Genomic DNA, 25,028 nt, shown 5'->3' on the forward strand with positions numbered 1-25,028 from the left:
ACCCCCAACAGGGCTGAGCCTCCTGCCCCCCTGCAGGTACCACATCCTACCCCTGCATTTAATAACACACAGGGAAAATTCTATTTACAGGTGATCGTGGTGACCTCCAGCAGCACCATTCAAGTGAGGGCAGCACAGCAGACAGGAACTGACACATGAGGAGATGATGTCAGATGGACATGGCAAGGGCTGTAAATCAGCCACTGTCACACCCTGAGAAACCTGGCAGTAATTGAGGCCAGGGCATTGGGAACATCACTCAGGACTGGCAGGGGGAATGGCAAACAGGAGGTGGGGCAGGCTCTGGTTTGATAAAGCAATCAAGAGAGGCAAGGTGACACATATAAAATCAGTCAGGAAAACATTTACAGGGAGACAGAGCTCCCTATTTTCCTCCAGATAAGAACCAGGTGGCACCTGAAGTAGCTATTGGGCATCTAATACTTAAGTTCTAGAGAGTAACATATTCAAAGCTAAAATAGAGTAAAGAAATTTTTACATTGAGTTCACTGTAATATGAAGTTTCAAGAAAGTGCTGGGCATGCCCCTGGAGGAATATTCCACCACTAATGGGGAAAATACAACAAAAATTTAGAGGCTTTTTTTTTTAAATTCTGTATGTGTTTTTTACATCCTGTGTATGTTCTTTAATGTGAACAGCAGAAAACAGGTTTGTGTGGTTGCAGGCTGTGTCTGACACTGCCCACCAGAGCAGAGCTTGCTTGGCTCCTCACACTTTGGGCTGGGCTGAGGGCTCCTTCCCAGGCACTCAGAGCCACAGAAATTGCTTTCAGTGTTATTTCTATTTTGCTAAAATAAACACTAAACTTTTAAAAGACCTCTCTTCCAGGAGCAAGCTGGAAATGGCCATCATTCCTCAGGCTGTGGCACAAGCTGCTGTGCTGAATTCCCTCTCTCTTTACAAGGCATCTCTGCACAAGCTGGGCCATCAATCAGACAGACATTTACTGGTGCCCTGCTTGCCACAGCTGAAGGGATTGCAGCAGGCAGATGAGATTTACTGGGAGTCAGGGAGGGACAGACGTCCTTGTGTGGCTCACAAAGGACAGGGTGCAGGGAGCCTGTCCGTGTGTCCAGGCAGCACCCAGCTCCATTTACCATCTACAGCTCCTGATGTGTTCCTGACAGAGGCAGAGCCTGCCACACCATCAGGAGGCACGGCCAGGGGTGATGGAGGCTCAGCCCAGGAGACCAAAGCTGAAGGGAACCACGAGGGACAGCCACACGTGCTCACCTGGACAGGTCCAATGCTTTTGTTTCTGCCTCCTGGCATGCCATCCTCCCTGATTGCTGAAAGACACAACCAAACTTTAGTGAGGAACCCTACTGCAGGGCATTAAGTAGATATCTATTTATGTTGAAAGAAGTTTTTATATCTTAAAAGATTCATTTTTTTCATTAAAGAAGTTTACAGAGAAACCTCCAGAGCTTGAGCAGCACAGAGCATGGTTCTCTCCCCAAAAGGCACAGACACATCAATGGGGCTACAAGCATTACTCAAGGATTTTAGTTTCTTCATGTGCTCCTTGACTGACAGGTAATGAGGAAATAGCAATCCCTTATCACAATTAATTTCAGCATAATTTGAGAAGTGGAACAGGGGAAGGAGCTCTATCTGACCCCTGGAAATAACCCAGGGAATGCCCAGGACTGCTGGAAAATGAGATGTGAGGCCAGCACGACCAACTCCACCACCCACAGCCCCGTGGAGCACCAGAGAGACACCCGCAGTGCAGCCACCAGCACAGACACACAGCACTGCACTGCTGGATTACAACCCTGCTGTGCCTTCAAAGGGTCCCATCTCCTACAGCCACCCAGAAAACAGAGGGGAGATGTCTGACCCTGCTGGCTGCTTGCAAAGCTGCTGTTTAAACCTCAAGTTACCACCCCGAGCTGCACAGCTGCATTTCAGAGGGGCAGCCTCATTTCTCAGCTTTTGTAAGGCTCTTTAATCAATTTCCAGGGAGCTGCAGTGCAATCCAGCTAAGGGGATAAACCTGGAGCAGTCTCTGTACCTTGCCCTTCCCTCTGTCTGTCTCTGCAGAGGCAGTGGCAGCCCTGCTCCGTGTCCCTGTTTATCAGGGCCTGATCTCTTTCCCACCACGACCTGGCCAGACTTGGCAGGAGGCTCTGCCCAGCTGCACGGTGACCTTGCTGCTGCACAGCCTCACCCTGCTTGGCACAGGGGCTGCAGGAGGCCCTCCCGGAGCAGAAAAGGACACAAAGTTTGAGCGAAAATTTCTGCCCCACAGAAGCCATGCTGCTGCTTGGGTTGAGATATCCTCAGCTGGAATCCTCCCCGTGTGCCTCGAGGCTGCTCCTGCAGCTCAGGGAGTGCCTCAGCAGGGCAGAGGAGAGGGCCATGGGAGCTGAGCTGTGCCTGCCCAAACCCCAACCACTGACCCCAGCAAGGCACAACACTGGCTGTGCACTTCCTATGAAAGCTCTTTTTAAAAAATATCAGTTTCCCACTTAAAAAAATAAAAAAAGCTGTCATAGTTAGCTGTTATCCCCTTTAGGTTTTTTAAACTTACTGGAATTATAGGAATTCTAGGGGAATTTTTCTCAATTTCCAATGTATTTTACCACTAACAGGGATTTAGAAGCTTCCCAAATTGCCTTGATTTCAGATTGATTTCAAAGCATAATTTTAGCAGAAAATAGCTTACACCTGCAACAAAATGTAGCGATGTTTTTGCTGGTGGTCCATCAAAAAGGCCTCAAGAATGGTTCCCAAATCCAGATGGACTCTCTGGAATACCATCCTGGTCCGGGGCTGCATGACAGCCAGTCTCCTCAAACGTGGTTTTCCTACCAATGCTAAGCTCTGCCCCTTATCTGAATTTAAAAATTATTGTATTTAGACCTAATATCGAAGGGATTTTCCAACCCAACAATGCCACAATTGGGCACCAGGGCAGGAAGAGAGAGCTCCAGAACCCAACACTGAGGACCTTCAGGGCTGCCTGAGGCCTCCCTGGCCTTGGAGGAGACACCAGAGGGGAGTGAAATTCACACGGTTGTTGGGGGAAGGAAGAAAGAGGAAAGGAGGAAAAGGGAAGGGGAAAGGAGGAAAAGGGAAGGGGAAAGGAGGAAAATAAAAAGGAGGAGAGGAAGGGCAGGAGCGGAGCAGGGAGGGCGGCCCACGGCCGGCAGGTGGCGCTGCGCTCCCGCAGGTGAGAGCGGCCCCAGGTGAGGGACCCGGGCTGATCCCAACCCACAGCACAGCCCCGACCCCAGACCCACAGCACAGCCCTGATACCCCCCAGACCCACAGCATTCCTCCGTACAGGAATGAAGCAGCTCAGAGCTTAGTATCTGTGCAAAATTTTTAATCCGTGCATGATTTTGCTTAAGTCTTGGAGTTTGGGAGGCAGAACTGCAGTACAAGATGGCAGCTGAGGGAGGGGCAGCCCCCACGGTGGCAGTGTCCCCTCTCCCCGTGGCCCTGGCAGCCCCCACGTGGCAGTGTCCCCCCTCCCGGCGTTACCTTTGCGGTTCATGCCCATCTGCAGGCACTTGAGCAGCCGGCAGTACTGGCAGCGGTTGCGCTGCTTGCGGGACATGACGCAGTTCTTGTCGCGGCTGCAGCGGTACACGCGCTTGTTGCAGATGCTCCTCTTGAAGAAGCCCTTGCAGCCCTCGCAGGAGATGATGCCATAGTGCAGCCCCGTGGCCCTGTCCCCGCAGATCAGGCAGGTTCGCTGATCCACCCGCTCATCTGCAAGGCAAGAGGGAGCTCTGAGGGGAGCCTGGCCTGGTTTCTGTCGGGTGGGTGTAACTGAGGGGGGCCACAGGGTCCATCCCGCAGGGACAGCTCCATCCTCCCCTTCCCCACTGCCAGGCAGGGCCCTGGGGCTCTCCCCAGCAGCCTCCATCAACCTTCCCGCTGTTCTTAGCAGAGAGGAACAGAAACTCCAATGGGGAAAAAAGGGTTCTGAAATGTCCCACCTCAACTGCACAGAGTGCAAATACAGAAACCTGGCAGACAGCAGTGACTGTGAAATCCTGTCACATCTCACAGACTCCAGGGGCACCTCTGGGCTTCAACAGCCTCACTGCCCTCATGAGCCACTGCCCAGAACCTGAGAGAGCATCGTTACAGAAACCATCCTACAGCTGAGCCACAGTGATGTGATTTTACTGGTCCTTTTCCAAATCTTTGAAAAGCCTTTGGATGACTAAAAATGTAAATTTCAGGGCTCTCCACAACAGGAGCTGTCACATTAAATTCAGTATTTTAAGACTCCAACACTGCCTGAGGGAGAGAGCAGAGATGATGCTCGGCTTGGTCCAGACAGGGATGTCAAGCAGAATGGAAGACGATGGTGAAGAGACCCAGGTAGGGCACCCAGACTCTCATCACCTCCTACTGCATAGGGAGGCCTAAACCCCACTTCAACCAAGTCAGCTTAAAATAATGCCAGCAAGTTGCACCAGCAGCTCTTCCTGCAGCAGATGTTCCACAGCTCAACAGTTTAACCCCTTGTACACCAGGCCAAGCTGCCCCAGCCCCCACCTTGTGTTTTAACCCATAAAATCCCAACAGTTGCAAACAGATCTGCACTGCAAAGGTGGGAGCCATTCAAATACATTCAGGGACACACAGATCTGCAGTATTCCAGTATTCTCCATGGGGAGAATACCCAAATGCCAAACATTACCCAGATGACTGGATCACCCTGGCTCAGCCAGGCACAAGAAGAGAAAGAAACCACACTCTGCTGCTTCTCACTCCCTCACACCTCTCCTAGGGATGCTGGTTAAACCAGGCTGTCTGTGGTGTTCCTTGGCCTGAAGGCAGGACAGTGCCATTGCCCACGGGGACAGAAACACCCATGGCCCAGCAGGACCCAGGAGGTGGCAGGGGCTCTGTGGCTGCCTGGGCACAGAGGAGGGCACAGAGCAGGGCACGGCAGCTCCCCGTGCCCGTCACCCACACTGGGAGCCAAGGGGAGCTCACAGTGGGCACACACAAACCCACACCATGCCCAGGGTGCTGCCCACACTCACTGCTCAGCCTTTGGGCAGCACTGACTGGTGGAGATGAGCTGGGTCAAACTCGCCCCAGCACAGCATCAAGCCAATTTTCCTCATTCAGATTTGACCAGGGAGTTTTGTGAGACAAAGGTGTTTATCCACAGGATGGATTTGTGGAGCAGCAGGAGGTAAGAGTCACAGTGAAGTCCTCTCCAGCCTCAATAAAGCCCAAGCAAGCTGACAAACCAGGGTGTAGCTTCTTACTGCTGCAGCACATGTGAATGCAAGAGAAATGAATAAGCCAAATGTTTTGGGACCAGAAATTAAACCAGTTTTCTGTTACACAAGCCAAGTAAAAAACTAAACCAGCTGCTCCTACTCACAAGCAGCTTTCTCCAGAGCTTAAACCCAGTAGAAACCAGAACCAATCTGTGTTAATCTCTAAAAGGTTTGCTATGCACAGCATGCACATTTGCACTGTTCTGCAAATTTCACTGTTCCAAAACATTAAAATAAAGGGATGAACAAAGGAAATACAAACTTTAAGTGAAGAAACATTCCTGATTTGCACCAAAACATCCCCAGTTTCACATGACAGACCCCCTCAGGTACGTGCTGCACCCAAAGGAATGTGGGTACAACCAGGAGTGGGGCTATCTGAGCATCTCTGAAGGGAGGCAGCTAAACATGACTTTGCAGCCACCGAGTGCATAATCTCCACCTTCAGCAATCTGATAAGCGCGGGGAGGGGGCCGGGGATTAGCCAGGACAGAGGATCTCCTATCTGCAGGGTTTAGCTGAGGCTCAGCCCAGCTCGCGGCCCTCCCCCTGCTCGCAGAGCCGTGCCATAAATCCCGGCTCAGCAGCAGCGCCCGGCCCGGGGCAGCGGCACCGGGGATGGCAGCAGCTCCCACACAGGCCCAAGGCAGGACAGGCCGCCCCGGCCCAGCGTGTCAGCGAGGGCTCATTCCCAGGCACTGCTGGTTTTGCTGTGGGAAGAATGGGGCCGTCACCCGGCAGTGCGGGAAGCCCGGATGATTGAAGCCAGGAGGAACCAGAACCTTCCCTCGCCATCTCCATCTCCATCTCCCCAGCCCACGGTGAGAACGGCCACGGGAACTGCACTCACCTCCGGCAGAAACTGCTCCTGGGCCTGCAGGTTAGAGCTGGAAACAGCAGCGGCACACCCCGGGAACAAAGACAGAGCCCAGGGACCACAGAGGGGGCCGTGCTCCCCACAGACAAATGGGAGATGAAAAATGATGGCCTACAGAAAGCCTTAGAGGTTAGATCTTTTAAAAACCCTGCAGGGACCATGGCCAGGCCCATGGGTTTGCTGCTCCTGACCTTTGCCAGTTTTCACCCCACATAATGCAGCCCCTGGTGTGGGTGAAGGATGGGAGAGAAGGGGCAGAACCACAGGGAACTGCACAGAAATGGTAAAGCACCAGCAAACCCAAAGCAGTTTTGCACTGAGGGTGCTCTGAACTCCTTTAGCCTTGAAATTTCACTAGAATATCAAAACAGATAACAAGAATAGCAATTTTTAAGTGAATAAGCCCTCCCTCCTCCCTGTCACCTCTCATCTCACTGATTCCTCTGGTTTCAAAAGCTACACAAGACAACACAGATTAGGACACAAAGCAATTGGTAAGAAATTTTTTCAAATACCTGTTTTATTTCAGAGAGAGAGCTGAGGAAGCCTCCCCCTACCCCCCTCCCCAATTTTCCTGACGGGTCTTACATTTAACAAACTCATACACGGGATATTCTGGCTTTGTTCTCCCAACCCATTGTAGCAGGGGCCACTAAATCAAACAGTTGCTGCTACGACAAAAGCACTCACAAAAATCTCAACCTCATCTTGAACCCTGAAGATTTTTATGGCTACTCCCTCGCTAGCCCCTCCCCGAAGCCACATTAAAGGATGTATTGTTTTCAGAGGTCATGGTAGGTTTCATACCACATACAATGTAAATTCTCCAAGAATATGATGATGTTACACAAGAATCACAGAACATGGAGTAAAAAAGAGAAAAAAAGCTCTCCTCATATATGTTTTATAAGACAAACAGTAAAACTAATACATTAAATTTTTCAAGAAACCGTCTTTTGCCCTCGACAAAATGAGCAGTCTTGATAATTTTTTTAACAAAATTCCTGTGAATTTCCAAAAGGAAATCTCTTACAATCCTGGTGAAACACATAGCAAAGACCCGAACAGAAAGCGCTACAGCACGTGGATGAGATTCTAAACCACACAGCAGATGAACTGAGGCATGGGGACACACAGCCCTGTCACTGCTGCCACCTGTGCCAGCCCAGCAGTCCCACAGTGCTGGGAGTGGCACTGCCACATCCCCAGAGGGGACCAAGAGCTGGCTGCGGGTCCCCAGGCTGCCAGGGGCTCACAGCCACCCCTGCAGACCCGACTGAAAACCCTACAGCAGCTACAGCTCCCTGGGAGGTTTACCTTGGAAACCTGGCGGGGTTTTGGTGCAGCCGGCCTGGGCGATTCTCCATAGCGGTGCTTTACGGAGGAAGAGAAACAAAGGCTTTATTTCCAAAAGTAAGGCCGAAAGTGAAGGCACAAGCCCTCAGCCAAACCCCAGAGCAGACAGGGCTGGGATTTGGCCTGGTGGAAAGCAAGAAGGAGAACGACGAAAGATGCCACAGGCAAAAATTCTCATTTATACAACAGAACGTGAATTTCCAGCTAAGAAAATCTTTTACAGCTGAAAAAAAAATTACAAGCAACACTCAGCACTGCAATTCATTAATATATTTAACCTCTTTTCAGCTGTGTGCCAGTTATTTGCTTCTTGATTAACTGACCCTATCGCAGCCCCCTGCAGCACCCTTGAGTGGGGTTTAAATCTCAAGCTGCTAAATACCAGCTGTTTGGGGAGGGGGTGGAGGGGGAGATCTCACACATGTGTTACTTAAATCCCAACCGCATCTCACTCTCCTCTCGCCTCTGGTGATGCCTCGAACACAAACAAACGCGTTGGGCTTTCTTTTCTCCTTTATTTTTCCTAACGATGTTTTTCGTTGTCAATTTTTAGTTCCAAGAAAACCATCCTGTGAAATTCAAGCCCCAGAACTGGAGGGACTCCCCCTCAGTGTGGAGCGCTGCATTGTAACAAGCCCACCCCCAAACCAGGCGCCTTTGCTTCAGGGGCCTTTTTTTTTTTTTTTAACTTATAATCGATGAACACAGGGATTAAATTTTCTGCGTTGGCCCCTGCTCGGGCCGGCAGAGCCGCGGCCGGGCGCACAAAGGGCCGGGGTCTGCCGCTGCTCCCCACCGAGCCCGCAGATGGGGGTCCCACCCCACGCGTCCTGCCTGGCCAGCCCGGCTCAAAGAGCAGATTGTGTTGCCCCGGATCAGGCCGGCCGCGGCGAGCGCTGAATAGAATTAACCCTCTGTGAACTAAAACAAAAACATTTGTGTGCCCAGCTGGGAGAAAGGTTAATTTAAATGGACAAGCCTCCTGTAAAAAAAAAAAAAAAAATAGAGGAGGGGAAAGGAAGAGGAAGCCTGCAACCTTATTCAGTGTACTGTAAAAAGATGTTCTACTCACAGAGAGTCTCATTTTAAAAAGCAGCAAGTGAGTATGGAAAGCAAAGAGGAGAAATGCTGCACTAGAGGAATGGCCACTGCATCTCTCTCTGGTCTCCCTTTCCAGTAATGAAATCTCAAACTCACAGTCTTATTTCACCCTGATTCCGTTTCTGGCCAAGTAGAACTCAATCAAAAGAAATCCCCCATTAAAACCCCCAGAAATCATCAGCTGCTCCTTTCGGCTCGGTATAAATCAAGAGCGTGCAGCTGATGAAAGCCATCACCCTTCCCCTGCCTGGGACACATCTCCATTTGCATATCAAAAACTCATCTGTGAAATGCAACTTCTGCGGGCAGGGGAGCCCCGAGCGCGGCCCCGCGCCCCACGGGCCGCACGTCCCGGCGGGCGGGGGCACGGGGGCTGCGGGACCCCCGCCCCGCTCCATTGTGCGGGACGGGGACGGGACGGCTCCTTCGCCCCGGCCAGTTGTTGCACAAAGAGTTCGGAACAAAAGCCCGCACACCAAAATGTGCCCGATGGCCGGGACCGCAGCTGGGGACACGCTCGAGGGTCTCGGTCGCGCTGCCCACGCTCACAGACCGACCCCGAGTTCAGTCGCTCTCCCAAGTGATCAACTTTCGCTGATCCCATTTTAGCAAAATTAAGCTCCGTGCGCGGTCCCTGCCCGGCTCCGGCGCGGCCGCACGCTCTGGATTAACGACGGGGTTACCCCGGTTTGGTTTTATTAATTGGTGCATTACAAATCGGTAGGATGAAGCCCTGACTTACCTGCCCTAAAACCTGTTCTCTTGGCCCTATTGAAGCTGTCTGGATGTGCAACCCCTGAGAAGGATGCTGAATTAAGAAAATCTGAAACTAACCCCACCCCCAGCAGTGCGGGCTGCGGGAGCAGGGCCTGGGCACAACAGAAACAGTGACTTCTCCAGCGTGTGCTGCCCAACACGCCATGCTCGCTCTTGAAATATCTCATCCTTACTCTGAAGGTGAGCTTTACCGCTGTCTTCAGCCACAGAGGGGAAAAAAGGCTGCAAATACCGGGGGGTGCAGCACCGGTCCCGGGAGGGAGAGCGGGCGCTACCGAGCGCCTCCGTGACCCCGATACTATCCATAATTAACGATACTAAAAAAAGCTCCTCCAGATGGTCGGAGGGATTAGGAAGTTTAAAATATAAACAAATTAAGCCAGAAAACAAACTAATGCCCTTTTTTTTTTTTTTAATTGCATAATCCCGCTCGCAGCCCAGGGCTACGCTGCCCGGCCCCGCGCCCCGGGAGCCGTGAAGAGGCAGGAAAGGGGAGAGCCCGCACGGCTCCTTCCTTGTCCCCGCGGTGCCGGGCGGTCCGAGCCGCGGCACCGAGCCCCGCACGCCGCACCCCGCGGGCGCCGGGACGGGGCGGCCCCGGGCCGGTAGCGGCGGGGGGCGGCGACCCCGGGCCCGCGCACCTCCGGCGGCACCGCCCGGACAAAGGCCCGGCCCCGCTCACCTTCCATGCAGGTCGAGTCCCGCTTCATCCCCGGCCGGCTCCTAGGGCCGCCTCATGGCGGCGGCGGGCGGGCAGCCCGGCTCGGCCATCGCCGCCGCCGCGGGCCGCCCTATGCTAACGACGTGATGTCAGCGCCGCCCCCGCCGCACCGGCCGGGCCCCCGCCCCCCGGCACAGCCACCGGCCGAGAGACAGAGCGACAGACAGAGCGACAGAGCGACTGAGCGACCGGCCGAGAGACAGACCGACAGACAGAGTGACAGAGCCACCGGCCGAGAGACTGAGCGACAGACCAACTGACAGACAGACCAACCGGCCGAGAGACCGAGCAACAGATTGACCGGCTGAGAGACCAACTGACCGACAGACAGACCGACTGACCGACCAACCGACAGACTGACTGACAGACCAACCAACCAACTGACAGACTGACCAACAGGCCAACTGACCAACAGACTGAGCGACCAAGTGAATGACTGACAGACTGACAGACTGACAGACTGACCGCTGCCACCGCCGTGAGGCATGGCCTGGGCCGTTGCCAGGAGGCATCAGATGCTGGCCATGACCACCAAGCATGGCCACTGGCCACTGGCCACCAGCCATCACTACCGGCCACCCCTTGGCACAGTCCTGGCCAGGGAAGTTGAGAGCGCTGCTCCCTGTGCTGTGAAACAGGCACCACTGCCACACACACCAACAAAACCCAGCGATCCCCAGCATGGAGGTAAAAGCAGCTCAGAGCACCTGTGGCTGCTCCACCCCCGGACCTATTCGAGGTGAGATCTGCACAAGTCTGCACAAGTGAGACACTGGAGCTAAAATGGAACACAATAAATCCATCACTGATTTAGCTGCCCAGCTCCAAACAGGTACCACTGACAGCACTGGTCATGGTGAGCTCTTCATCAGATACAGCCACGTGTGTCTGCACCAGAAAATATTCTCATGAAGCTCTTCTGCCCCTTCGTCCTCCCTCTGGGATGAACTCAGCCTGGGCTACAGTGCAGCTCATGTGTCCTTAGTGCCCAATAAACTGTCCTGGTGCTCAGCTGTGTTTGATAGCCCAAACCAATGCTCACCACACCACTTAAGGGAAGGCCCAAGAGCATTTCTGCTGATGCCCAATCCAACCTGTCATCCAGATGTCTGGATCTCTCAAAACTGGCTCTGCTCAAAAGGCATAGTTTGCTTCTGTTCCTCATCCTGAGGACTGCAGCACCCAACTGCGCTCTGAGAAATGCCTGGCTTAGAATAAACAAGGCTCAGAGGCAACAAAAGAGGTCATATTTCACTCCATCCCAAGCCTGAAATTTTATTGCTTTCTGGTGACATCCAGCAATGCAGGGCAGAGCTCAGTGGTGTCCTCCTGGCAGCCAGGGGCCTCTGCTCCAGCTGACCCTGTTTGGGGAGGGGATCTGGCCCCCAACTCTAACCCTTCCATGATTCTCTCTACTCATAATCCTGGTTTTATAACCCAGCATTTCTGCACAGCAGGTGCATTTGCAGGAGCAAACTCTGTAAGCTTTGCTGATGCTGTAAATCTGTGCAGCTCTGTGTCAGTGACACCCTCGTGGGACTGACGTCCCCTTGTCCACAGCCACCAAAGCCGGGCTGGCTGAGGAGCGGTGCCGCCCTGGCAGCGCATGGCCAAGGTAAGGCAGCCCTGGCTGCACTATTGACACAGCTGTTTGCAATTGTGCTGCTCCCAGAGCTCCACATTCTTCATCCCCTGCGAGCCCTGAGCCGGCTCCTGGCACCCCTCAGAGGAGTGTGACCAGAATGCAGAGTGCTTATTTTGTAAAGCTGCAGCGTGGTGTGGACACAGCAGGCTGAAATGAAGCAACTTAATCTCCACATAACACAAAGTTGCTCCCACAACTGCTGTTCGGACCCAAAACACAGACACACCAAAAAAAACCCAAAAGAAACCCACTCCCACCCCCCACCACCCCCCCAATTCTGAAACTGCAATTATAGACCAAGCCTGGCTTGGAAAAATTATAATTGTCCAAACTCACATTAAATACACGCAGCAGTTTATTCATACAAAATCCCTAAGGGCAGAAAATTATTGAAATAATTGCAGAGATCCAAAACTATTCTGTAAAATCACAGGCCAGCTGGGAATGGGCAAAGAGACGGGAAAAAGGAGTTCTGTTGTCTGACCCAAACAGCCATGCGGCAAGTCTGGGCAAAAGGAAAATAAAGTGGCTGGTTCTTATTTTAGTTTGTATCAGCCAATTCCCACCCCAGAGAGAAAAGCCTGATGCTACTGTAACCAACATCTAAGAATTTATAACGACACCAGGTCGCAACGGTAAAAGCCAAAAGCATTGCCAAAAAGTGGGCAAGTGGCACTGCTGCCTGCAAGGGATTTATTGTCCTGATGTTAAAGCCATAAGGGACAGGCACAGGAAGCAAGAGGAGGTCCTGCCCCTCTCCCCCTGCTCCCCGGAGATGTGCCATGAGATCACTATTCCAAAGAGAAGGATCTCAAAAGATGTGACTTTTTCAGAAATATGGAGACAAAGTGGCATCATGAGCCATGAAAATGGATGGAACAGTGCCAGGCCAGGCCAGCACAGCTCTGCCAGGACACTCTTTGCCAGTACCATCACTCACTACAGCCAATCCCAAAACCTTGGATGAAAACCCCGAATTTGGGCCGAGCGGGGCTGGCAGAGCTGTGTGGCCCCAGGACAGGGGCAGCCCTTCCTTGAGCCCTTGCTCTCCCACCCACGGCCACAGTTGCACAATTCCCCGTGCAGTGCAGCAGCGGGGCTCTGCCCATTTTCATGACAATCGGGGCTCTGTTGTGTCCCCGCAGTTTGAGCCATCAGCCCCTTTGTGGCAGGAACAAAGTCCGGGCTGTGACAACAAAACGCAGCACATCTCGGCCTGAAGGCGACAAACCCAGGGCTGCCCCCACACCGCTGAGCCGGCCACGGAGCAAACCACAGCACCGAAGGGGATTCGATTTCAAGCAAGGAAAAGATCCTAAGGAAATACGCGATCCTGGCTCAGTTTTCACGTTCCCCACAAGGGGGGTGCTGGCAGCACCTCCGCAGTGCCTGAGCCCGCGTGGGTCGGCAGGAACCCGGGGAATGAGACCCAGCACCCACAGCCAGAACCAGCCTGGTTTGCAAACGTGGCTGAAAAGATGATAAAAATTCAGATTAGCACATCTCAACAGCCTCGGTACTGTGGATGTTACTGCTTTCAGGCACTGAAGTGAGAGAGCTGGCTGGAGGTAAACACAGCGTGTACTTTCCCCAAAAGATCTATTCCACTCATTATGTATGCAGCTATTTCAGAGAAAAAAATTTAAAATTAATATTAAATTGCTTAGAGGAGCTATGGAAGAAACTGCAAGGAATGATAATAAACATCCACCTGATGTCTGAGCTGCTCTTGATAATGGTTTAACAACAGATCAGGTAATTCCTCTCCTCCCTGGTGTTAAACACACCAGGAGTGTGGTGTTAATAATTCTAGTAAAGGTGGTCACTCGGTGCACATAAAATTAAGCTATTTTCTCCTTCTTACTAGTTTGACAGGTCGTTGTGTAAATTGAATCCTTCTATCAATTTCCAGTTTTATCTGTTTATTTCTATTTTTATTCGCCTGGCTACCGAATTCGCCATCCCAGACAATTGAGTGGTTTCAAGAAGCGTTTCATTGCACCTCGCTTGGTGGGTGACACACAGCAGAGAGCAGCTCTGTGTGACAGAGGAAAAGGCAGGGGGGAGGTTAGAGAGGTCACCTTCAGAGGAAAAAGGGAAAACAAATGGGATTGTAGGCATGGGAAGTATATGGTTTTACTGCCTTAGTGGGAAAGTACAAGAAAGGGGAATTGCAAAGGGAGAAGGTTTACATTTCTATGAGGAGGCAATCGAGCTCCATTCCCTTCCTATGGGATGGCTCCATCCATTCCAAGAGTGCACCTCCTGTGACTCCCAGTAACCAAACCAGGTCACACAGCATCAGGGCACACTGGAAAGCACGGGGAAGTCCTTGGGCAGGGTCCTGGCACCAGGAGAGCTCACAGAGCCCCAGCAGTGCATGGCTGGAGCAGCAGCGGGCCCAGGGCAGGCTCTGAGCCTCCTCCCGTGGCAGCTGTTTCTGCCTGGGGTCGATATTCAGAGCCCACAGGGATGCCGCAGGGGGGCTTTGTCCCGGTGTGTCCCACCTACAGAACCCCGCAGCCATCAGCCAGCGGGGACACAGTGAGCCCAAACTCTTCATCCAAACCCAGGCAGAAGAAGAAGATGACTGTCAGCAGGGTGCAGGGACAGAGGAGAGGCCTGTAGGCCGGGAGGCAGAGAGTATCTCTCAGATTTGAAGAGGTGGGAAAATTCTGTGCATTCAAGTGATCAACTGAAAAGCCAAAAGATGAATTTATGCCAGACTTAGGCAAACTGCAACCACACAGATTCACCAGCCTGCTGCAGTTGCTGGTGTTTTTAATAATAGCAACAACAGCCCAAGTTTGTTATTATAACTATAGTTATTATAGTTCTCTGAACACTATTTACAAATTCCAGCTTGGTGGTGAGCAGCATTTTTTGTATGCCCAGGGAAAAACAAACAGTGAGGACATTTCCTCAAATTTCAGGTCAGATGGCAAAACAAAGAAGAAAAACCTTCAGAATTACAACTGCGGCCAACATGTTGTTGGAACTGCAGCAGCTTGGGAGCTTCTTTGGATCATCAGGTGTCGGGGAAAGTTCTGTTCGGGAACACCCTGGCTGCTCCATGCCTCTCACACAGAGTGGGACTCGGCAGAGGGACGGGAGGCGGCACACAGCACAGGGAGAGCCGCGGGACGCGGTGCCGAGCAGCGCTGTTGGGCCGGGCTGTCACCGGCACAGGGCAGCGCTTGGCTGGGTCGGGAAACACCGGCGGACCCGCACCCACGGCTTACAGCGAGGGGAACCGCGCTCCAGGGCTCCGGCGGCTCCGAGACACGGACACGGCCCCGCGGCTCCGTGCGGCCGGCGCTGGACGGGAGAGGGCAGCACCCGACCGGGGACACGGCGAGCGGCACGGCGGGACGGCACACGGGAACGGGGCTGGGCACACCGGGAGCGGGACACCGGGAACGGGACGGCACACCAGGAACGGCACACCGGGAACGGCACACCGGGAATGGGACTGGACACATCGGGAACGGGGCTGGGCACACCGGGAACGGGGACGGCACACCGGAGCGGGGCCGGGCACACCCAGCGGCCCCCGCCCAGCCCCTCCCGGGACACCCCCGGAGTCTCAGCCGGCTCTGCCCAGGCCGCCCCGAGCACGGCACCGATGCGGGCCCGGCACCGATGCGGGCCCGGCACCGATGCGGACCCGGCACCAATGCGGGCCCGGTACCGATGCAGACCGGGCACCGATGCGGACCCGGCACCAATGCGGGCCCGGTACCGATGCAGACCGGGCACCGATGCAGACCCGGCACCGATGCGGACGCGGCAGCGATGCAGACCCGGTACCGATGCGGGCCCGGTACCGATGCAGACCCGGCACCGATACAGACCCGGTACCGATGCGGGCCCGGTACCCATGCAGACCCGGTACCCATGCAGACCCGGCACCGATACAGACCCGGTACCGATAGAGACCCGGCACCGATGCAGACCCGGTACCCATGCAGACCCGGCACCGATGCGGACCCGGTCTCAGCTGCAGTTCTCGCTCCCTCGCTCCGGCCCCGGCGCTGCCCGAACATCCCGCAGCTCCCTCCCCTCCCATCCCGGGGCCGCACCAAGGGCCCCGCTCACCGGCTGGATGGCGCTTCGGGTTCGCTCCTCCTGCAATCAGCCGTTCTGTCAGCAGGAGCAGCTATTTTAAATGTCCCTTTCCGCTCCCAATCATCTTTAAGTATTCAATTTAACTTGTTGAAGTTTGTAATCTTATTTTCCTCTTCTACAAGAAAAGGAAAAGTTGACCTGATATGTCCTTCCAAAATTAACAAAAACGGGAACAAAATTATGGAGGAACTATCTGAGAAACCCTCAGACTTCCTCTTTGTACCTGTGTAACCAGCCAAGACTACATCCATGCAGAAAACAGCATATTCCACTGAAAAAAACCCATCACCTGAACTCCCAGCTTCTGTAAGAACCTCCTGCCAACACCTCAGCTTGGAGACGGAGTGATTTACCATCTACCACCATCTTTAAACAACAATTACTTATTAAGATGAATTCAAGCTTAAATCAAATGGTGAAATGTCAAAATCTATGGAAAATATATTTATTAGAAAGGCAAGGGCAATTGAGGACAACAGCATAGGACAGCAGGAGAAATCACCATATTCAAAAAATCCTCCTCTAGAAAAACACTCTCATAATTTTAAGTTTCTGCTGCTGTAAATGTGAGGAAAATGTCCCCATGAGCTACACAGTTTGTCCTGGCTGCAAGGTCAAATATTCCTGTGTCCAGCAGGTTGTGTGCTTCCAGCTCAACACTGCAGAGCAGAATGGTGCTGGGGAAGTTCTTTGTATCCTGCTCAGCGTTTTGGAGCAGCCTGGGAATCTGGGGCAGTTCTGCACTGCTCCCCCCTCCTACTAATACTGGTTCCAATTCTGAGCGGGGCAAGGGCTGAATCCTGAAGAAGACATATGTTATTTCCCTGTCTTCCTCCTGCTAAACCTGATCCTCATGCTTTCCTACTGATAAACTGGATAATGTATGCATCACCTGCACCAGCAGCTCCCAGGCCCAGATACCACCCACCCCAGTTAGCACGAGGTTCCAAATTAAGATGTACGTGACTGCAAAGAGCCAATTTTATTAGACAAACACTAGGGGAAAAAAATCTTCCACCCTCCTCTCATTTGTGAAGCCACAAAGGGCAAAGTATTCCCATGCCTATTCCTGACAGGGAGCGAGGCTGCCCCAGCACAGGGGCTGCTGCTGTGGGTGTAAAGACTGAATCGAACATGCAGTATTTAAGACAATTAGGTTTTCAAAGAAACTACACTAAACATTTCTTTCATGTGTAATCAAATTATGTTAAAGCAAACCTCATAATTTAAACCATTCCATTGGTCAGCTCCTATTTGTTTTCCCTGCACCCTCATTTTTGCTCCAGATCTGTCACATTACATTAACACCTTTCCTACTCACTGCCTACAGAAATAACAGCCTTCGACATGCCTGCACAATCCATTTGTCCTGCTCTAATTACTTTTTGACATAGCCTCTTCTGCTGTTATCTTGCCTTTTCTGACCTCTGCCTGTATTAAAGCCATTTAAAACAATCTTTACTCTCTGTATCTATTGTGATGTGCCTTACATGATAGTGCTGGAGTATCAGGCAGCGACATTTTGTAAATCAAATATTTAAATCTGTGGTAATACGATAATGTACTTGAGGAGGGGAGCCACGGCATAGTGGTAACAGCTACAACTGGCTGCTCACAACACGAGCCCTCAGGACTGCAGCACATTTTCAGGATGAAATTTCTATTCTCGTAAAACTGTTCTACATAAGGAAGCTCCTCAAAGATAAACGGGGTTTTCTGTGCACTGAGGAACTTCCCTTGATTTCACAAACGGGGAGGAAAGCAGGAGAAACTGAGAAAAGTGGTCATCCTGCACAAGAGAACCCAAACAACCTCCAGACAAACTGAGCAGACAGGAAGAGGATCAGGCAGGGTGCACCAACAATGCAACCCATGACAAATCACACTGTTCTTCAAACCCAGAGAAGAAACCATGAGTCTCTAATCCCAATATCCCTCTGTTTTCATCAAGCCCATTCAAAAACTGTGCCCTCATTTTCTTTTGTGGTGATTCACAGAAGATGAGCCTCTAATTACCAGCTACTTCCCCAGCTGAAGCACAGGAGGATCTGCTCTGTGCCAAGTGTCTGCTTTGGAGTCAAGAACTTTTCCACAGGGTGGAACTAATTTTTCAGTTATCAAGTTGATCCTGACATATGTATGTCTCACTATACAGTCTAACTACATCTTTACATGCTCTTTTCCACATGATCCAGCCTCGTGCTCACTTAATTGGTACCTAGTCAATATTTCACTCACATTTCAAGAGATTCCTCAAACCTACATTTGCTCTGGTTCATTTACAGGGTAATTATCCAGCTCACACCAAGTCTGGCCTTCCAGATCCAACCAGTGCAGACACAGGCACAGCTCTGCTGGGAAAGCACAGCTCTACACTTTGTCTTCCAGATGACAGCACTATAAAACCAACAGAGGACTAAACCAGAGTCAATTAAAATACATTAAATGCAATGCAACAATTCTATGATTTGTCATAGAGATTTTATTCCTTTGAATTCCTCTGACTGTGTCCTCAGGACATTAAATCCCACGAATGCTGTGGAAAGCTCTTCCCACAACACTTCCTTATGCTCATTTTTATTTTCCCCTTTCCTGTCAGCAGCCCTGACCACAAACCTCGGCCTCATTAAGGCATCTAAACAGAGAAGGGACCCGTGGCTGCAGGGCCAGAGCAGTCTGCTGGGAAAGCAGGAGCGTGAGACGATGCTGTGCTGGAGCAGTGATGCAAAGGTTTTTCAGCCATGGTTTTCCACAGCACATCCAACAGCAGGAGTGGGTCATGCCCACAGGAGCTGCTGAAGCTGTGAGGATTTAGGGCACCAAAAGCAACAGACACCAAGGAGCCAAGGCCATAGAGATTTCCAAATTTCATGTCTTGTGTGTGAAGAGGCTCCAGTTCCTCTGTCCAGGGCACAGAGCAGCATCTCCTCCAGCAGGCTCTGGAGCAGCACAAGTCAGGGCCTTAGCTCCTTGTGCAGGAACCTGGTGCTGGGAGCAGCCCCGTGCTGGGACAGTGATCAGTCCCTAACAGAGCCTCTGAACTGCCTGCTGGAGGAATCCACCTCTCCCCTGACTGCCTGGGGACACGGCCCGAATTAGGGGGGCTGATTTCCCCTCATTAAGCCTGTCCTGAGCTGCTCTCGGCAGGAACCAGCCTGGCCACCAGCTCCCACCATGGCTCCAGAGACAGGCTGGAGCTCCAGACCCCAGCACGGCTGCTCTGCCTGGCTTTGGGAGGGGAAATGGCAGCTTGGCCAAACCAAACTGATCCCCTGCTCGCTCTCGGGGCCCAGCCGAGCCCCACTCCCAGCACGTCTGTGTGTGCAGCACAGACAGACAGACAGACAGACAGACAGAGCTGCCCTGCTCTCTGCAGCCTCGCTGGCTGCCATAAATCCTCCCCAGCGCAGCACAGCGGGTTTAGCCCGAGGGATCCTCTGCAACGAGAGGCGCTGCAAGAAATGTGAGAGGGTTTGAGAGGAAACATGTAAGATTCAGATTTGAAATTAAAATGATCTGCCCCGACAACAGCGCCTGGATTTCTGCATTAAATTTTTGACATTCCAATGGCATGATACGTTCGAGCTGCTCACCCAAGATAATCCCACGCGTTTTTTTATGAGTTAAAAATTAAAATCTGCATTAGGGTTTTTATCATACATCTTGGAAACAAGGCAAACAGAAAACTCCCAGTGCTCACCACCAGGCATCTTATCAGCAAAGCTGCGGGGCTCTTTGTGCTGTGCTGTGATGACTTTGCAGCACATGTACTCCTGCAAACAGCCCCTGCTACTCACAGGAGGCACCCCGGATGCTCAGCCCCACAGATCTCACCGTGAGAGACACACACCTCATCGTGTGCCAGAACAGCCCAAATCACACTGACAGAGCTCCTACACCGCATTTGGCAAACTGCGCTTGCACTGCGTCTGCAGGAGCGAATGTGAGATGTTAGACAAGGGCCACACCAGGGTTATACACAGTCAGTATTTGCTTAAATCAGGAATTAGCCTTATGAGTTCTGGAGATATGAATGTCACTTAACCAAACAGAACATAAATACCCACAGGACAGCGACCCTTTTCTTTAAAGGAAAAGACATCCAGCTTTTCCTGTGTGAGTCTTGCCAAAGACTAATTGCATTATTGCTTGTTATTTGCAACAAAACATAAACATTTCCTTACGCCCTGAGACAGCAGTGACAGGAACCCGTACACCCTCAGCTCAATACACGCTACTGTGCAGGATATAAAGCACTCTGATCTAGCCTCGTCCACCCACTAAATTGCTCCAAAGTTTGCTTGCACATATTCTCTGTGAGTCCAGGGAGAAGCTGCTCTCTGCACTGGCAGTGCAGTGAGCAGGGTGACAGTCTAACATGGTGTCCTGCTGAGATCCAAGAATAGCAATGCCTTAAAAGGCAGCAATGTTGAGATCACAAGGAAAAGAGAATTAGGGCACAGCTGTGGAGTTCTGTAGGCTAAAACATAGACTCAATATGTCAGAGAAAATTAAATCACAAAGCTACATGTAATTTCTAGTCTCATTTGGAACTTTGCTGTAGCTGTGCAGAATTTGTGCTCGGGTCATACATGTGAGTCTCTGTTTCTGCACACAAGAAAAAAGCATGAAATTAATTTAAAAAGATAAAACAAAGGAATTTAATGCTGCAGTAACACAAACAGCTACCTTTGAAAGGATGTGTACATGCTACTGCAGCTCACACACAGTTCTGTGGGCAGCTCTGGAGGCCAGACAGCTAAGCCCCAGACCAGCCTGTGACACAGCCTCACCTGCAGCACAAAACAAAGGCAAACTGATCTGACAGATCTGAAAAATGCCTGTTTTCCTGCGGCTGTCAGATAAGTGAAAGGGACCCTTCCTCAAAATTGAAGGTACAGAAAGTGATAACAAACTTTAGCATAGGCTTTTCCCCTTGAAGATGTTTCATTTCTCAGAACAGTCTGTAGATACAAATTTGCCAATATTTATTTATCCTTGAAGCCCAGCACCAGCTTCTCCTCTGAAAGCATTCAATATCCAACAGAATACAGTCCATTATCCTCTGCCAATATCTACTATCTCAATCTGTGTCCAACTAATGAATTTTTGGGATGTCAGGGTCTGTGCCTGGAGCCAGGAGCTCGGTGCCCTCCCCAGTGCCTTCCCCCAGCTCCAGAGCTTCTCTGCTCTGAAAGGCAGCGTGGCACAGACCAGCACAGTTTGACAGCAGGACTGTGGGTCCCACGGCAGTCCCTGGATGAAAATCTGACCTTTAGGCAGAGCAGGAGGGGGTCTCGCAGCCCAACCTGGAGCCATGGAGCAGCTGAGCAGTGCCTCGCCCCACAAGAGACCGGGCTTTACCTGACCAGCAAAATTACCTCTTTAAAAGGCTCTGAAGGCCAGGGACAGATAAGAGAGAAGACAGAGGAGATAAAGCAGCTGGCAACAAGGGAGCAAGACTGATTGGGATGAGGTGTAGATAGCCAGGCTTTCCTAAATCCCTGCTATTTGAGCACTACTGTGGTACAGAACAGCAAGAAAGCAGAGGTTGGGAGCTGCATGTAATTACAACTGTGTTTAGCTAAGTGTATTTCCTGTGGAGCTCACAGGGCACGGCTGCACTCAAAGCTGGTGTGTTGGTATCAGCCCTCCTTTGTCCCTAAAGAGGGAAATTACACCTCTGATTTGTATATAAAGTTCAATAGCTGCTAATGGCTATGCTTGAGCTGCAGACAGAGCTGTGGGCTGACATCTCCAGGAGTTAGTACATTAAGAGATTTTACAAAGGGGGAGAGTTCAGCAGCCAGGAGACAGGGAGAAGTGAAAACAAGCCAGGGAGGGCTGTGCAGGGGCAGCCCGGTGAGGTCTGGCTGGGGGAGCAGGCTCGGTGGGATGGAACCCGTGTGTCCCTTGGCGTGGGTCAGTGCCAGCCCTGCCCACAGCAATGCAGCCAGGTGATCGCTAAGGTCCGTTCCAACCCGAGCCGTTCCATGATGCTGTGACCCAAGTCCTGCCGGAGTTCCAGAGCTGTGTGCACGTGGCAGTGCTCGGGAGAAGGAGGAAGGCACCGTGAGAGCCATCACACGGGCAGGGACACGGCAGCAGGGACGGGATGTGTGAGCGCAGCCCGCAGCGATGGATGGATGGATGGATGGATGGATGGATGGATGGATGGATGGATGGATGGATGGATGGATGGAGGGGAGCTGCTCTGGGAACCGCCGGCACCGGGAAGGGTTAACGGGGCAGCTCCGGGCACGGCGCTGCACGCAGGGGCACACGTGCCCAGCACCATGTACTGAGCACAGAAAATGCCAAATGCTGCGGGCGCATTGATGCATTGCCTTTCCCGAGCAGAGTGCTGCGTTACCCACTCTAAGCACAGCCCGGTTGGTACATACGCGATGCTCTCCACAAACACCCGTGTGGCACGGGGAGCAATGCCGTGATGGGGATGCAGAAGGAGGTCACGGTTCCCCGGGAATGTCTCCGGGAGCGGAGGGAGCCCGCACCGCGCCGCACGCGATCCCGAGCCCGAGCCCGCTGCCCTGACCCAGTTTCCCGCAGCATTTCTGCATAGCGACAGAGGTCCGGGCAGGACAGCTCCCAGCACACACATCCTCCGTGTCCTGCTGCTGCCATTGGGTGTGCCCGGCCTTCACACAGGCATTGCACACGAGTGTCAGTAAACACAGGAACAGAAGGAATTAGAACAACAACAAAAATCCCGTTCTCGTTCACAACATACCCCTCGGAAGTAGATACAGGGCTGTGAGAGTGGCTACGTGAATATCCATCTCATGGATCCTCCTTGGGAGAAGCCTGGCAGTTCCATTCTGGTCAAAAAGTTCTTTTAAAGGGACTTTTCTTGTTTCTGGCTCATCTGAGCACTCCTGTTGCCCTGAACCATTCCTGCCCTTTCACTTCCACCAAAAGGAATCCTATTTAGTGAGCCACCCAGAACATTACAATTCCTTCATTAGCCCCAGCCAAAGCTCTGATGCTGTGAGGAAATGCATTTTCCCACCCCAAGCCCCACACCCCTCATGTACTGTCCTATTTCCTACTCCCTCAGTCCCTACGGAATTACAGTGTATTGACTGCAGATATACTGGCACTTCTGATGTCATCTCCAGGCTTTTTCTTTTTAATTTTTTTTTCTAGGTGAAGCATCTTTATTTCTTCTGTTCTGAAATTTTGCGCTGAAACTATAACAAGCCAAAAATCTCTTCAATGGGAAATTTCACAAACGGAGGATTATGACTTCAGCTCCAGAATAAGCAGCAGGAGCAGATGGAACTCTTCAGAAACAATGATTCCATTTTCATGCAAATTTCCTTAGTAGTTAAAAAAAGACGACGAAGAAAAAAAACCACCAAGATATCAGAATGGTCTCTAAATGGAAGATTTTTGAATGATGCTAAAAGCAAAGGGCTGGTAGCTCTCCAGAGTCCCAAGCATTTTAGCGGCAGCCAGGGTGAAAAAAAACGGTGACAAACCAAACCCAGACTCCATCCCCACTCAGAGTCAGGATAAGGGAAAGGGAAAATGGAGTGCATGTGTATTTTAGTTTTTATGATTTCCAACATCCTCGGCTTTGTGCTAATGCACACTTCAGAGCTAATTCTTATGCTCTTTAGGAGCACAGGCTTCATTCATGAAGCAGCATGACAAAAATTCTTTATCCACTTGATGACTACAGAAGGTGACAGGCACCGAGAAGCAGCCAGCCACGGGGACCCTGGCAGAGTGCTAACCTGCAGTGCTGCTCCTCGGAGGACAGCGCTCCCCTGATTGCAGGAACACAGGCATGCATATTTCATAGCCCCAGTGTGCAAACGGAGCCAATCCTTTTGTTATTAATACTGGCAGCATACCCTAAAACACAAATAATGCACAGGGTTAGCCGACCCTGTTTCTGGCTCTTCTACTGACTTCTTACTCAGTTTTGGTCTTGTGCCTTACTTTCCCCCTCGTGTTTACTCCCCAGGCGAGAGAATTGGAGCTGCTCTCACTCTCAGCCTGGTGAGCACAACTGGCTGTGCCCAGCAGAGAGACTGTGCCACACTGTGGTGCCAGCCAGTCCTGAGGTGCACACAGCACACACTCTTGGGAATAAAGGCAATGCTTGGGCAGGCCCAGGGAGCTCCACTCCCGCTGAGGTTCCAAAGGCAGGAGGATGAGCAGGAATGCAGCAGCCCAGCGCTGTTTGTCAGGGAGAAATTGCAGCCAGGCCCCTCCTGGGCAGAGCTGCAGCCACCAGGACAGCTCCTTGAGACCAGCCCTCCAAACCCAGGCATCCCTGCTGCCACAGCTGCTCCCTGATGCTGCTCATGATGTTCTGCAGCGAGGCTTCACAAATGCCTATCAGTTCTATCAAAAAATTTCTATCTCACTCAGTTTCACATTGATTTTTTAAATTAATTTTACCCTTCCTTTTTCATGTAAAAGGGATACAAATTTGGCTTCAAATAAGGCTGCCAAGAGTAAAGGCCTCTGAGCCATGTGTTCAATACCAAGAATACGTCTGTTTAATCCCATTCTACCTACATTTATCCCTTTCATCATGTCACTGGCCAAATCTTTTCACTTTGAATTTGCTCTCAAGCTGAATCTCTTTCCTTCCTCATCAAGTTAGATGGATTTAAGCAATGACAGCTACCAAAAGGACAGGGCACATACAAAATAACTCCAAAAATGGGATCAAAAGGTTTATTTTCAATCTCTTCCCTTGCTTACTTCTTAGCAGAGGATGTAAAGAAACAATTTCCTCACTTAATCCCTCCTTGACCCAAATTAACTTTTTCCAAACTATTTTCTTAAATAATTTCTTTATAGTCTTGCCTGAACTGACTTAACAATAGGCACATCTCAGTCTCCCAAGGAAAGGAGGAGAACAGCAATGGAGAGGGATAAGAAGATAATTTACTTGGTCTGACCAGCACGGTCTCATTGAGAATGTGCTTTAAAGTGTTTTATTCTGTCCTCCCACACTGGGGTGGTGGAAGAGGGGAAGTTCAGATTAACACTCTGGATTTCTCTTTATTTCTCAATAAAGATGACACAGGAGGGAAAAAATACATGTATCCTTTAAACCCCCACTTCTTCAGCTGCTGGTCTTTGTGGTATGAAGAGAA

At 51.4% G+C, this 25,028-nt stretch overlaps 1 protein-coding gene across 4 annotated transcripts in view; it reads right to left on the reverse strand.

Moving 5' to 3' along the window:
- NR6A1 (nuclear receptor subfamily 6 group A member 1) overlaps positions 1-25,028 on the reverse strand; it is a 71,844-nt gene that overhangs the window by 13,043 nt on the left and 33,773 nt on the right. For 3 of the 4 annotated variants that reach the window (XM_063174335.1, XM_063174334.1, XM_063174337.1), the window contains 2 exons: positions 3,515-3,745; positions 1,256-1,311 (listed from right to left, as the gene is read on the reverse strand). In XM_063174335.1, coding sequence (XP_063030405.1) covers positions 1,256-1,311; positions 3,515-3,745 — 287 coding nt within the window. Of the gene's footprint in view, positions 1-1,255; positions 1,312-3,514; positions 3,746-10,076; positions 10,149-25,028 lie in introns of those variants that run through there. The other variant, XM_063174336.1, reaches the window with a different exon arrangement.

The sequence above is a fragment of the Melospiza melodia genome, chromosome 22 (assembly GCF_035770615.1).
Source record: "Melospiza melodia melodia isolate bMelMel2 chromosome 22, bMelMel2.pri, whole genome shotgun sequence".
Classification (NCBI taxonomy): Eukaryota; Metazoa; Chordata; class Aves; order Passeriformes; family Passerellidae; genus Melospiza; species Melospiza melodia.